Source organism: Somniosus microcephalus, chromosome 5 (assembly GCF_052327205.1).
Source record: "Somniosus microcephalus isolate GS21.2 chromosome 5, FLI_Smic_1.0, whole genome shotgun sequence".
In the NCBI taxonomy this organism is placed as follows: Eukaryota; Metazoa; Chordata; class Chondrichthyes; order Squaliformes; family Somniosidae; genus Somniosus; species Somniosus microcephalus.
In genome coordinates this window covers 10,362,390-10,378,007 of record NC_140991.1, presented here as the reverse complement: position 1 = coordinate 10,378,007, position 15,618 = coordinate 10,362,390, and the positions used below count along the sequence as shown (strand labels likewise).

General features: G+C 50.5%; 1 protein-coding gene across 2 annotated transcripts in view; it reads right to left on the bottom strand.

Annotated features, from left to right (window-relative positions):
* Nucleotides 1–3,611: 3,611 nt before the first annotated feature.
* The window catches only part of bop1 (BOP1 ribosomal biogenesis factor), a 209,098-nt gene continuing 197,091 nt past the window's right edge, over nucleotides 3,612–15,618 (bottom strand). For both annotated transcript variants that reach the window (XM_085987300.1, XM_085987302.1), the window contains 5 exons: nucleotides 15,323–15,503; nucleotides 12,442–12,730; nucleotides 8,638–8,722; nucleotides 6,794–6,901; nucleotides 3,612–5,618 (listed from right to left, as the gene is read on the bottom strand). In XM_085987300.1, coding sequence (XP_085843426.1) covers nucleotides 5,465–5,618; nucleotides 6,794–6,901; nucleotides 8,638–8,722; nucleotides 12,442–12,730; nucleotides 15,323–15,503 — 817 coding nt within the window. In that variant the 3' untranslated portion in view covers nucleotides 3,612–5,464. The remainder of the gene's footprint in view (nucleotides 5,619–6,793; nucleotides 6,902–8,637; nucleotides 8,723–12,441; nucleotides 12,731–15,322; nucleotides 15,504–15,618) is intronic.

Sequence of the window (15,618 nt, the reverse complement as noted above, 5' to 3'; positions counted from 1 at the left end):
ATATTTTTTCTCTGCTGAAGATGCCGAGCCTGGCTGGGGTGCGGTCAGCAGGCCGCTGCAGTGGCCATTACTCGACTGTGAATCCAGACATGAGCAGTGGTGGGCTATCGACCACGGAGGGCATCGCGGTCCAATCCTTGCCACCGAATTTCCACACACCTGCTTTCCAACCCCCCCCCCCCCTGCCCCAGCCACAACCTCCCTCAAAGGCGCTGAGGCCAATTGTAGTTACCTGATCTGGCTTGGGACAATGCCCTTTCCTGGTCCAACAGCACTCCTTGCAAAGAGCTTCCTGCACCAGTGACCCTCCCCAATGGGGAAAGTGCACGCGAATGTCAGTTAAGAGGATGGGGGCTATCTGTGGTGCCTCCCATAGTCAAATAGCCAGCACACCATTCAGGTTCACAAGTGAAGGAAGACTAATTGACTGAAGCGGGTGGAAAAAAAAAATTTTTGTTGAGGCTTTTCGAAAGATCGCCAAAAAAATGATTCAGTGTAGGAATTGCGACTTCGAGGCTGTCCCATTCCTTGTACAATCCCAGCGGTTCCTGTCGGCTTCGATTCCCAGCTCCTGCAGTGCTTGTGCGCTGTCTCCCCACGTGATGCGATTCAGCGCCTTCCCTCTGGCTATAATCCTCCAGGCTCCCTGTTAGTAACTGGGCCGCTGCTGCTAGTGTTCCCTGTTTAATTACTGAGAGTTTTGTAGCCGTCCATTCGAGTTGTCTGATTCCTATTCACTTTGCTCTCTCTCACTCAGGTACAAGATGTTGAATTTTTTTCTTTCTTTTAAAAACACTTTGTTGCAATAGAAAAAGCAAATTAAGCTGGAGTGAATTTAAATACAGGTTTGTGTCCGTACCATTCCACACCCCCCCCCCCCACCAAGATTCCTCCACAATTGAAACAAATCTGTAAATGTGGGATGACCTGTAAAAATCTGAGGCTCATAGATTATCCGACACCTTGTCTGGGAGAGGGTTCCCTTCCAGTACAACACCAGCAGCCCCACCTTCGGCAGGAGCCTGGAGCACAGACGGGTCCGTTATCCCTGGGACAGACTGCCCGTGTCCAATATTGGGATGGTGGCAGCTGTGTGTAGTAACACCGTTCTGCCCCAGCGCTCTCCAGTGAGCTGGCCCGAATGTTGCTGCCGGCCTGAGTGCCCCAATAAGACTGTTAGAGCAGGGTGATGGTTGCCCCAGTGGAATGCCACGTGTGTGGAATGGTTACGGTTGGGTTCCTGGTTATTAAGGCTGGGTTCCACAGCTGCTTGCTGTTGAGGTAACTTGTTTATTTTTTAGGAATGTTCTTAGATGTTGCACTTTTCTTTTAAGGCTTCCTCCCAGTTGGTATTTGTTGGCATTAGAGAGCAAGCCAGCCCGGATCTTCAGTATCTGCTGCCAGTGGGTCAGTCCCTGCATGGCAGAGGGGCTGCGAGCCACTGGGAACTGGCCCTAAAGTGTCCTATCTCTGGAGAGGGGCAGTGAGTGGGAGGGAAACAGTGGCATGCAGCGATTGTCCTGACCACCCACACTAACCGCAGAGCTGAGGGCCAGCACTGGTGCCTGCTGTCTGCTCCAAGCCCAGACTTGCTGCTGGGAGTGTGGGGGGGGGAAGAAACTACACACAAGAACTCTGGCTTGAATTCAGAGAGTGCAGAGGGGAAGGAATGGAGGGAACTTTACCCCAAACCCCCCACTTTAGAAACTGCCTCACCCTCCAGGCCGATTTGTTGCATGTGAGGAGGAGAGGAATTTAAAGTTGAGGGGTATGATAAGCACCTTTTATTTTCTCTGACCCACATTTCACCAGCTCCAACCCCACGAACCAGTTACAGGTTGGATTTGTTTCAATTGGCATGTTTTTTAATGTTTAAATGAATTGAATCTGACTGGAGATGGTACAGAGATGTCTTTAATAATAAAACTGCTGAATGTAGCGTCAATGTAAATCACGGTGGAAATATATGGTACATAATTATACAAAGATTTAAAATGTATATCTGATTTGAAAACATTCATTTCAAACCCTGTTGTTTTTTTCATTCTCCTGGAATCACTCATTACACTGGGCTGCAGCCAGACATTTTAGGACAGAGGTCGAGCCCTGGGAGCGGGTGCAGAGATTTACTGGAATGGGGGACTTCAGTTATGGGGAGAGACTGGGATTGTTCTCCTTGGAGCAGAGAAGGTTATGAGGCGATGTGATAGAAGTGTTCACAGTCATGAAGGGGTTTGATAGAGTAAATACAGAGAAACTGTTTCTAGTCTCAGGTAACTGGCAAAAGAGCCAGAGCGGAGTTGAGAATTTTTTTTTTTTTTTTACACCGAGTTATGATCTGGAATTCACTGCCTGAAAGGGTGGTGGAAGCAGACTCAATAACTTTCAAAAGGGAATTGGAGAAATACTTGGGGAAATTTGCAGGGCTATGGGGTAAGAGCAGGGGAGTGGGACTAATTGGAGAGCTCCTTCACAGAGCTAGCACAGGCACGATGGGCCGAATGGCTGCCTATCTCTTTAAACGTGGGTACAATAGTATGGTGGTGGTTACATAACTGGACTAAAAATCAAGAACAAGTTCAAATCCCACCATGCCAGTTTGAGAATTTGAAAAGCTGGCATCAGTAAAAGTGACCATGAAATGCTGGATTGTCATTAAAACCCAACTGGTTCACTAATGTCCTTCAGGGAAGGAAACCTGCCGTCCTTACCCGGTCTGGGCCTATATCGGTGTGGTTGACTCTGAACTGCCCTCTGCAATGGCCGAGCAAATCCCTGACTAACAAACAGAAGGCCCACCACCACCTTCTTGGCAATAGGCTGGCCTTGCCAGCAACCCCCACATCCCAAGAATGAATAAAATAAACCCCCAGCCAGCAGCTTCTCCGGCCAGGAAGATCCACACGGCAGGGGTTTGTTCCTGTTCTTACTGACCTAACTCTGTGTGCTCAATGTTAAGCTCCTCCAAAACTCTCTGCTGCCCTTATCCGAACTCGCATCAAGTCCCCTTCACTCCTCGGTGTCAAATTTTGTTTGATAATCGCTCCTGTGAAGCACCTTGGGACGTTTTACTTCATTATAGGCCGTGTATAAATGCAAGTTGTTGGCCCAACATCTGCCTCCTGGGCAAATACACCTGGCCTAGGCTGGTTTAAAATAAGCCCTTACACCTGCACCTCTCGGACCAGGTCATTGCCCGTTTACTCCATGGCTTCAGGTTTCTCCCTCAGTGCTGGGGCTCATGTCCTCCAGTGTCGGCAGGGTCCCTCCCACCCACCCTGCTGGGGTCCGGTCTCACCTCACCCTCCCCTGCCGGGGCCCTCTCACCCATGCCCATTCTTCCCCTGAACCTAGGTGGGGAGGGGGTGGAGAAATACAGCTGAGCAAGTTCCCCTCGATGAGCCTCACACATGGTCTTCAATTTCCATTTCAAGGAGGATGGCGAAGGGAAGTTGATGCCTTTTAGACTCCAGTTCCCCCGGTGAATCTTCCTGCCGCCCCCCCTCACACCGGCTAGACGAGCTGTAAGCCAATGAAGACACAGCGTAACAAGATGCCCGGGAACAGCTAAAGATTGTTTCTTTCAGTTCCTAAATTAAAAAACAATTGAATTGAGATCATTTCGCTGGATTTATTTTTTATGTTTAATTTAATCAAACACATTGTGGCAGGTCTGGTAGACTGGGACAAAGCCAGACATCGTATCAACCTCAGGACGAGATTCATAAAATCACACAGATGTTGTCACTGTGGCGAAGGGAGGTGTAAAATATTTGTCCTGAATCGTGAACCATGGACTCTGGCGGGAGGGATGACCGCGCTGTGGCCCGTGAGGCTGCTGGGCACAGTTGGTCATTGACACCGGGGTGGTAGGAGTGCACGGCTCTGGCAAACACTGGGGGTGGTACAGCAGGGTAGGTATGGGCCTGTCACCAACACTGGGGGTGGTACAGCAGGGTAGGTATGGGCCTGTCACTAACTGGGGGTGGTACAGCAGGGTAGGTATGGGCCTGTCACTAACTGGGGGTGGTACAGCAGGGTAGGTATGGGCCTGTCACTAACTGGGGGTGGTACAGCAGGGTAGGTATGGGCCTGTCACTAACTGGGGGTGGTACAGCAGGGTAGGTATGGGCCTGTCACTAACACTGGGGGTGGTACAGCAGGGTAGGTATGGGCCTGTCACTAACTGGGGGTGGTACAGCAGGGTAGGTATGGGCCTGTCACTAACACTGGGGGTGGTACAGCAGGGTAGGTATGGGCCTGTCACTAACTGGGGGTGGTACAGCAGGGTAGGTATGGGCCTGTCACTAACACTGGGGGTGGTACAGCAGGGTAGGTATGGGCCTGTCACTAACTGGGGGTGGTACAGCAGGGTAGGTATGGGCCTGTCACTAACTGGGGGTGGTACAGCAGGGTAGGTATGGGCCTGTCACTAACACTGGGGGTGGTACAGCAGGGTAGGTATGGGCCTGTCACTAACTGGGGGTGGTACAGCAGGGTAGGTATGGGCCTGTCACTAACACTGGGGGTGGTACAGCAGGGTAGGTATGGGCCTGTCACTAACACTGGGGGTGGTACAGCAGGGTAGGTATGGGCCTGTCACTAACACTGGGGGTGGTACAGCAGGGTAGGTATGGGCCTGTCACTAACACTGGGGGTGGTACAGCAGGGTAGGTATGGGCCTGTCACTAACACTGGGGGTGGTACAGCAGGGTAGGTATGGGCCTGTCACTAACACTGGGGGTGGTACAGCAGGGTAGGTATGGGCCTGTCACTAACACTGGGGGTGGTACAGCAGGGTAGGTATGGGCCTGTCACTAACACTGGGGGTGGTACAGCAGGGTAGGTATGGGCCTGTCACTAACTGGGGGTGGTACAGCAGGGTAGGTATGGGCCTGTCACTAACACTGGTAGCTATGGTCTGTCAATGCGAAATATGACGTCGGTACAGGAGGGAGGGTGGAATGTATGGTTCTAGGTTCATCACTAACTGGGTTTCTACAGGGGGCTAGTGATGTATGGGTGGGTTTCTACAGGGGGCTAGCAATGTATGGGTGTGTCAATGTGTAACACTGGAGGGAACAATGGCTCTCAATAGTGAAATGGGCAATTGGAGGGTTGTGAACAAAGGGCAGCGCGCACCATCAACACCTCTCGCTGTAGGTATTTTCCCTACGGTACAGTGGTGCCGATGTGTCCAGCAGCTTCCACTCTTGCTCTGTGCGAGAGAAAGGCCAGTTTCTGTCCTCTTGAACGTCCCATTGGCCAATCCCCCAAAGGCACAGGGGAGAAAACAGCAGCCGTCTCTCTTCCTCCCCCACCGCCCCCCCTCGCTCACATGACGCTCTGAGGTGGGATGAAGACGAGTGGGAGCTTGTAAAATAAAAACAAACATCTTTATAAAAGGGCTCCGGGCAGGGAGCGGTGCCTCTGGTGAGGCGGAGCTGGTACCAACGGCCCAACGCTACGTGAAGAGGCGGATGGTGCAGTCCGCTCCCGAGGAGAAGAGCCAGGGCTGGGTGGGGTGGAAGGTCACGTCCAGCACCCCCAGGTCTCGTGTGATTTCATGCCCTCGCAGCAGCTTCACAGGGACAATCAGTGGGTTCTGGAGCAGGTCACTGAAAGCAAAAAAGAGAGTCTTCACTTGCACAATTGTTTTTAATGTAAAGTTTTCTCCCCAACCCCTGGCACGGACTCGTGCCTTGTACAGTTCCAGCGGCCCTTGCTCTCTTTAGCCTTAAGAAATATATCCAACTCCTTCTTGAATATATTTAATGAATTGGCCTCAACTGCCTTCTGTGGTAGAGAATTCCACAGGTTCACCACTCTCTGGGTGAAGAAATTCCTCCTCATCTCTGTCCTAAATAGCTTACCCCTTATCCTTAGGCTGCGACCCCTGATTCTGGATGCTCCCGCCATCGGGAACATTCTTCCTACATCTAGTCTGTCCAGTCCTGTTAGAATTTTATAAATTTCAATGAGATCCCCTCTCAATCTTCTAAACTCCAGTGAGTATAAGCCCAATCGACCCAATCTCTCCTCATACGTCATTCCTGCCATCCCAGGTATCAGCCTGGTGAATCTTCGCTGAACTCCCTCCATGGCAAGAACATCCTTCCTCAGGTAAGGCGACCAAAACTGCACACAATACTCAAGGTGTGGTCTCACCAAGGCCCTGTACAACATCCTTGTTCCTGTACTTGAACCCTCTCGCTACGAAGGCCAACATGCCATTTGCCTTCTTAACCGCCTGCTGCACCTGCATGCTTACCTTCAGCGACTGGTGCACAAGGACATCCAGGTCTCGTTGCACTTTCCCAATCTATTGCCATTCAGATAATAATCTGAGGCTTTTTTTTTTTTAACAGCCTTCTCAACCTGTATTTCCAGCATCTGCAGTATTTTGCTATTATATTTGTCATAAGCCTCCTTTTTCTGTCTCATTTTAACCTCTATATCTCTAGTCATCCAGGGAGCTCTAGCTTTGGATGCCCATCCTTTCCCCGCATAGGAATGTGTCTATGTACCCAAACCATCTCCTCTCTGAAGGCCTACCAATTTTTGATTCCAATCCACCTGGGTCAGATCCCTTTTCAACACAACTGGAGGAGGGCTAACTTCAGTAAGTATTTTTTATGCTCGAGGGAGAGAAACACACACACAACGGAGACAGAGGCACAGAGGGGGACAGAGTGAGAGAGACACACGCGGAGAGACACAGGGAGAGAGAGGGAAACACACACAGACAGACAGAGACGGAGCAAGAGAGACAGAGGCACACACACACACAAACCTGTAAACCATTCCATGGCAGACAATGACTGTGCCATCGTCAGAAGCGGAGGCGAACAGGGGGTAATGTTTGTGGAACGCGACTCCTCGCAGAGCTTTCTTGTGATGCCTGTAAACAAAATAAATAAATAATTGGAGACACTAAATCAAACACTGAGGTATCCAGTCTATGACACTCACTGAGGTAGTGACGATATTGTGAAGTGTCTATACATATCGACAGGGTGACAGAGAAACAAACAGAATCCCTCATTGTCGCTGGGTCAATATCCTAGAATTACCACCTAACAGCACGGTGAGAGCACCAACACACGGACTGCAGCGGTTCAGGGAGATGGCTCACCACCACCTTCTCATGGAAACTAGGGACAGGCAATAAATGCCGGCCTTGTCAGCGATGCTCACACGCCAAGAGTTAAAAACCACAAATTGCGATCCCAAGGCCCCATCAGAGACCCACAGATTAGATTTATTCAGTCAATGTAACACAATGGCTTTTCTGCTTATTCCACAGTGAACTGAACCCAGCACGAAGGTCACGTACGCAGAACTCCAGGGAATGCGCACTACCCCCATACCCAGCACACACAGACACGCCCCGCCCACACAGACATACACACCCGGCGCGCACACACAGACATACACACCTGGCACACACACGCATACACACCCGGCACACAGACACACCCGGCGCGCGCACACTCCCGCCCCCACACAGACACACACGCCGGCACACACACACCCCACACAAACTGGGTCAATCTCTCTGAAACCCTCCAACCACACGCGAGGAGACGAAGGGGGCCAAAAGGCTAAAGATGGAGTTAGTGGAGGGGAGAGAGAGAGCTCACCCACAGCATGGCCCTCACTTGGCTATCAATCTTGTAATGCTGTAGCCAAGCTCAGATCAGTTTAGCTGATCCTGGATCAACCCGACATTAGAGCACAGGCAGGTCTCACCCAGAATCATGTAATTCGGAGCAGGATCGGGAACACTGCCCCTTATTCCCCCGCCTCCCTCACCAAGGTACCAATTCCAGCAACACTAACCCTGCCCAACTGACAACAGCGAATAGATCACAGGTCTATGATCAGCCGGTGACCCCTAGGTGAACCCCACACCGGCCAGTGACCCCTAGGTGAACCCCGCACCGGCCAGTGACCCCTAGGTGAACCCCGCACCGGCCAGTGACCCCTAGGTGAACCCCGCACCGGCCAGTGACCCCTAGGTGAACCCCGCACCCCACCGGTGACCCCCAGGTGAACCCCGCACCGGCCAGTGACCCCCCCAGGTGAACCCCGCACCCGGCCGGTGACCCCCAGGTGAACCACGCACCCGGCCGGTGAACCCCACACCGGCCGGTGACTTCCAGGGGAACTCTGCACCCCACTGCTGACCCCCAGGGGAACCCCACACCGGCCGGTGACTCCCAGGGGAACCCCGCACCCGGCCGGTGACCCCCCAGGTGAACCCCACACCCGGCCGGTGACCCCCAGGTGAACCCCGCACCCGGCCGGTGACCCCCCAGGTGAACCCCACACCCGGCCGGTGACCCCCAGGTGAACCCCGCACCCCACCGGTGACCCCCAGGTGAACCCTGCACCCGGCCGATGACCCCCAGTTGAACCCCGCACCCGGCCGATGATCCCCAGTTGAACCCCGCACCCGGCCGGTGACCCCCCAGGTGAACCCTGCACCTGGCCGGTGACCCCCAGACCCAGCCGGTGACCCCCCAGGTGAACCCTGCAGCCGGCCGGTGACCCCCCAGGTGAACCCTGCAGCCGGCCGATGACCCCCAGGCTTGCACGAGCAGTCTGCAGGCTCTGGGTGAAACAAACACTGACCTGAGCACTTTGTATGGCTTGGTGGAGAGATCCAGGTCAAACCAGGCCAGGCGACTGTCGTAACTTCCGCAGATCACGTTATCACCTGTGAACACATTCAAAACCAGCGATTAACCATCAGCACACCGGGCAGAGAAAGGTCACGAGGTGATCCCTAGTGACGAGGAATGGTTAGAAAACCCTGGAGCCTGCAACAGAGAGAGGAAACCATATAGGAGGCACAGAGGATACTAACTAGAACAGAAAGGGCCAACCTTACGGCACTGCGTCAAGTGAAACCATAGCTTTAGGACAGGAACACAGGAATAGGAGGCCAGTCAGCCCCTCGAGCCTGTTCCGCCATTCAATTAGATCACTGCTGATCTGTACATCAACTCCATTTACCTGCCTTGGTAACCGCACCCAACAAAAATCTATCAATCTCAGTCTTGAAAGGATAAGGAGGTGTATGACAGATGTCAGGTCAAGAATACACCTGAGAATCAGGCTGAATATAGAAAGTTCAGAGGAGAAGTGAAAAAGAAAATAAGAGGGGTAAAGAGAGGGTATGAGAATAGAATGGCAGCCAACAGAAAAGGGAATCCAAAAGTCGTCTTTAGGCATATAAATAGTAAACAGGTAGTAAGAGGAGGGGGTGGGGCCGATTAGAGACCAAAAAAGGAGACCTATGCATGGAGGCAGAGGGTACGGCTGAGGTACTAAATGAGTACTTTGCATCAGTCTTCACCAAGGAAGAAGATGCTGCCATAGACATAGTGAAGGAGGAGGTAGAGGAGATACTGGATGGGATAAAAATTGATAAAGAGGTGGTACTAGAAAGGCTGGCTGTACTTAAAGTAGATAAGTCACCAGGACCGGATGGGATGCCTCCGAGGATGCCGAGGGAAGTGAAGGAAGAAATCGCGGAGGTACTGGCCATAATATTCCAATCCTCCTTAGAAACAGGGGTGGTGCCAGAGGACTGGGGAATTGCAAATGTTACACCCTTGTTCAGAAAAGGGTGTAAAGATAAACCCAGCAAGTACAGGCCAGTCAGTTTAACCTCAGTAGTGGGGAAACTTTTAGAAACAATAATCAGGGACAAAATGAACAGACACTTGGACAAGTGTGGGTTAATTAAGGATTAATTGGCAAATCGTGTTTAACCAACTTGATTGAGTTTTTTGATGAGGTAACAGAGAGGGTTGATGAGGGTAATGCAGTTGACGTAGTGAACATGGATTTCCAAAAGGCGTTTGACAAAGTGCCATATAATAGGCTCGCCAGCAAAGTTGAAGCCCATGGAATAAAAGGGACAGTGGCAGCATGGATACAGAATTGGTTAAGTGACAGGGAACAAGAGAGTCGTGGTGAGCAGTTGTTTTTCAGACTGGAAGAAGGTATACAGTGGTGTTCCCCAGGGGTTGGTACGAGGACCACTGCTTTTCTTGATATCTATCAATGACTTGGACTTGGGTGTACAGGGCACAATTTCAAAATTTGCAAATGACACAAAACTTGGAAGTATAGTGAACAGTGAGGAGGATAGTGATAGACTTCAAGAAGACACAGACAGGCTGGTGGAATGGGCGGACACGTGGCAGATGAAATTTAATGCAGAAAAGTGCAAAAACAATACATTTTGGTAGAAAGAATGAAGAGAGGAAATATAAACTAAAGGGGGTGCATGAAGAGAGAGACCTGGGGGTATACGGTGGCATAGTGGTTAGCACTGTTGCCTCACAGCGCCAGGGACCCGGGTTCGAATCCGGCCTCGGGTGACTGTCTGTGTGGAGTTTGCACATTCTCCCCGTGTTTGCGTGGGTTTTCTCCGGGTGCTCCGGTTTCCTCCCACAGTCCAAAGATGTGCGGGTTAGGTTGATTGGCTATGATAAATTGACCCTTAGTGTTAGGGGGATTAAATACATGGGGTTACGGGGATAGGGTGGGATATGTGTTGGTGTAGGGGTTACGGGGATCGGGTGGGATATGTGTCGGTGCAGGCTCGATGGGCCGAAATAGCCTCTATCTGCACTGTGGGGTTTCTGTGATTCTGTGATATGTACACAAATCGTTGAAGGTGGCAGGTTGAGAAAGCAGTTAAAAAAGCTTACGGGATCCTGGGCTTCATGAATAGAGGTATCGAGTACAAAAGTGTGGAAATTATGATGAACCTTAATAAAACACTGGTTCGGCCCCAACTGGAGTATTGTGTCCGATTCTGGGCACCGCACTGTAGGAAGGATGTGAAGGCCTTAGAGAGGGTGCAGAAAAGATTTACGAGAATGATTCCAGGGATGAGGGACTTCAGTTACGTGAAGAGACTGGAGAAGCTGGGGTTGTTCTCCTTAGAGCAGAGAAGATTGAGAGGGGATTTGATCGAGGTGTTCAAAATCATGACGGGATCTAGACAGAGTAGAGAGAGAGAAACTGTTCCCATTGGCGGAAGGGTCGAGAACCAGAGGACACAGATTTAAGGTGATTGGCAAAAGAACCAAAGGCGACAGGAGGGAAAACTTTTTTATGCAGCGAGTGGTTATGATCTGGAATTCACTGCCTGAAAGGGTGGTGGAGGCAGACTCAATCACTGAAGGAAAAAAATTTGCAGGGCTACGGGGAAAGGGCGGGGGAGTGGGACTGGCCGAGGTGCTCTTGCAGAGAGCTGGCACGGGCTTGACGGGCCGAATGGCCTTCTTCCGTGCTGTAACCATTCTATGATTCCATGAGAGGGTTATGAATCTTTGGAATTCTCTACCCCAGAGGGCTGTGGATGCTGAATCGTTGAGGATATTCAAGGCTGAGATCGATCGATTTTTGGACTCTAGGGGAATCAAGGGATATGGAGATCGGGCAGGAAAGCGGAGTTGAGGTGGAAGATCGGAGCAGGCTCGAGGGGCCGAATGGCCCATTCCTGCTCCGAATTCTTATGTTCTTATGACTGAGGATGTAAAGGAGGAAATGCGTGATGATTTGGGGGATGGTTTCCGAGCTCTGTAGATGTTAGAGCATTAGACCAGGGACCACCTCAGGCTGTAGTCGGGAGTGGCTGCCCACTTTCTTATAACAATCCTTTGTGTTTAAAATCATGATGGGTTTAAATAGAGTAAATAAAGAGAAACTGTTTCCAATGGCTGATGGGTCGACAACCAGAGGGCACAGATTTAAGGTTATTGGCAAAAGAACCAGAGGCGACACGAGGAACAAGTTTTTTTACGGAACGAGTGGTTAGGATTTGGAATGCGCTGCCTGATAGGCTGCTGGATACAGATTCAATAGCAGCCTTCAAAAGAGAATTGGATAAATACTCGAAGGAGAAAGAATTGCAGGGATATGGGGAAAGAGCAGGGGAGTGGGACTGACTGGATTGCTCTTCGAAAGAGCCGGTGTAGGCTCGATGGGCCGAATGGCCTCTTTCTGTGCTGCACTATTCTATGATTGACCTTGGACCCTTCAGAAACGTCAACACTGGGAGCTGGATGAGGAACTGGAGGGAGCAACGAAGACAATTCCAGGTCTGAGGAATTTAACTTGTGAAAAGTTAAGGAATTGGGCTCAAAATTAAGCACAAAATTCACTTTTTACACAACTCGTCCCCATCGAAAATTCTCTTAAAACAGAAAATCATCAGAAGCACCGAGAGCAGGTCAGTCACAGACCAAGTGAGTCACAGGGTCCGACAGCTATATCGCCACATAGATCAACAACACAACCTCTAAACATTCCGCTTCCCCCGAGTTAAACGAGAGGTTATCTCCAGTCGGGTTAGTTCAGCTCCCTTACAGAATGGCTAGTGCCTCGTCCAAGACAGCCGCCCCGATGACTCACCCCCGGGGTGGATGGCCATGCTCGACACCCACTTGCAGTTGGTTAGCAGCTTCTTGGTGAGCTCCTGCTTGAGGAGGTTGTACACGCGGATGTAGCGTTGCGTGGCCACGAAGAAGAACGGCCTGATGGGATGGAAGAGGACGCACTGAACCATGCCTTTGTTCTTGCGGAAGGGGTTCTGGCTCCGACGCTTGCTCAGCTGGTGGATGAGGACCTGTGCGTTGCCGTTGTCTGGGATAACTGTGGCCAAGTAGTCGCCCTTCCCGTGCCAGGTCACCTGTTTCACCAGCTGTTGCAATGAGACACAGGAAAGAGAGCAGAGAGTCACCCTGGGGAAAAGCGCGCCAACGTGACACAGTGCACCAGTGGTTATAGTGGTGACAAGCAACCCAGAGGTCACGAGTTCAGATCTGACCTTGCAAGTTAAATTCAACAAATCTCATCATTTGTGGCTCACGCCAGGAAATAAATGACCCATGAAAAACCCAACTGGGCCATAAAAGTCTTTCAGGGAAGGGAACCTGCTGACTGTGAGCAATGTTCCTGTTAAGCTGCGTGGCGGTCTGGAGGTCCCGCGTAGGCCGCTTGCCGGCTTTACAATGGGGAAAACCACACATGCGCGGAAATTTGAAAGGCCCCGCAGCCTGTTAAAGGGGCCACGCACCCAAAAATATTAGAGGGAACGTTGCCCGTGTGCCCAGTTCCAAACTCTGACTCTTACGCCCAAGTTTGGATTCCCTTGAGTTTACATAGGTGTGGTAAACCACTTTTATTGTTCACTATCGTTACACTATAGTTATCACTGTTGTATTGTTCTCACTGTTCTCACTGTTGTATCACTATACGAGGTCGCCTCTTGTCGCGCTGTTATACCTGGGCTGACCACCTCCGACTCCGCCCATGGCTCCACCTACCTGCCCAGGTATAAAGGTAGTCGACTGGCTGGTATTCCTCCTTGTTGGACCCGATCACCCACGAGGGTGGGCTCTGTTATTTAGTCAATAAAAACCTTTAGTTACGTTCCTAACTCGTCGCTTTTTATTGGACGAATTGATAGGTATATCAATAGGAACAGGAGGAGGCCGCTGAGCCCCTCGAGCCTGTTCAGCCCTTCAATTAGATCAAGGTTGATCTGTATCTCAACTCCATTTACCTGCTTTGGTTTCATATCCGTTGATGTTCTTTGCAAACAAAAATCCATCAAGCTCAGTCTTGAAAGCTCCACTTGACCCCCAGTATCCACAGCCTTTTGGGGGGAGAGAGTTCCAGATTTCCACTAACCTTTGTGTGGAAAAAATGCTTCCTGATTTCACTCCTGAACGGTCTGGCTCTAATTTTAAGATTATGTCCCCTTGTTCTGGTTTCCACCACCAGAGGAAATAGTTTCTCTTTAACTACCCTATCACCCCTTAAACATTTTAAGCACCTTGATTTAAGTCAGGGTGTCAAACATCAGGTGGATCCGGCCCGCGTTGTGCTGCGCCGAGTCTCCTGGGCACGGAACTTCACAGCCCGGGGGGATTTGCGCCTTTACATTTTGCGCGGCTGTTCAGGCAGCTGTAGAACTGGAACAACTAGTCGGAGCTTGCATGGCGCATGCTCCACAGAGCTTTTCCACACATTTTGCAGAAGGGTCCCGAGACAGGCACAGGACCCTTCTTTGCATATTTAAACTGATCTAACACTGATCTCAGGCAGCCTCCAGAGGCGTCTAAAAGCAGCAAGGACCAATACGGTGACGGCCATGCCGCCAGCACGGATTAAGTGCCAAGACCGCACATCCAGAAATTGGTTTACACTGCGCCAGTTTTACGCTTAAATAACGGGCATAATGCAGGCCAGGTTCTACCCCAATGTACCCAAATATCTTTCGCTGAATGTGGCCCGCGCCAAGTGCCAGGAAGTCAAAATCAGGCCCACCGTGTAAATTGAGTTTGACGTCCCGATTTACAGGATGTGCAAATGATCACTGCCTCACACCCACTTCACAGTGTCACTCCACAGTGCCCACCAGTTCTTTGACTGGGAAACTGAGGTGGAAAGGCTGGTGTAGCAGGTAGAATAGTCACGGTAAGCATATTAGTTCTCATTCTGCAATGGCTATTCAGGGTCAGGTCCAGAACGGTGGGGACATTACCTCATTAACCATCCATGAGAAGAGATAAGAAATACAGTAAATCAGTGAAAGTGACTGCAGGTTGGTGACGCAGTATGGATGGGCAGGTTATGAATGTACTGGGAAGAGATTAGAGGAAGGCAATAACTGATACCTAGTGTTTCTCATTAGTGAGTGAGCAGATGTTATAGGGCAGACGCGTTGAACGAAGATTAACCAGACGGAGTTAGAATGCGTTGACATAATGGCATCACGTTAGGAGCACGTCATTAAACATATAAAAAGATACAAGCTCCTTGGGGACTTTCGGATCTAGTCTTGCTGAGGCGAGCGTAAGCAGTCAAGACGACACGCTTGCGACTTCCTGAAGGAGTCCCTGGTACGTGAGCATAATCGGTATCTTTATCTCTTATACACTGCCTGTAAGGGGTTGCGTTTTATTATCTCATTCGCTTGATTCAATAAAGAGTATTACCCAGACGTTTCAATGTTTCCTAATCCACAAACTTATATTAGAGGCAATGGATGTACGACAATATCCTATAATATATCCCCATTGCCCTTATGTGGGGTGTGACAATATCTTATAATACCCCCACATAAGGGCAATGGGGATATATGACAATATCTTATGTAAACAGAAGGTCTTGGGGCAGTAACCAAGGTTGGAAAAGAATTGGAGGCAAGGAGCTATATCAGTGCAAGTGGTAAAACGAGAACAGCTCAGGATGTGAGAGGTTGAGGATGTCAAAGGTAACTGGAGACCTTGTTGTGTTTGATGATGAGCCGGACTCCTTTCTCAAACGCCTCTCCCTCAGCAGCAGTCCATTCCACGGGTTGGACAGGCTCCTCCTCTGGCGTCTCAAAGGATGCGATTAGCTGGTCTGTGGCGTTATACAGTAACTTATCACCCAGGCAGGGGTTAACAATGAGAACAGACTGATCGCTGCAAAACACAAAAATAAACCAGCACTCAGTCATGCAGTGCACTCTGCAGGATCGTATCAAGAAACAGCCTGGATTATTGACCCAGTTTCCCACTCGACAAGCGAGATACAGCA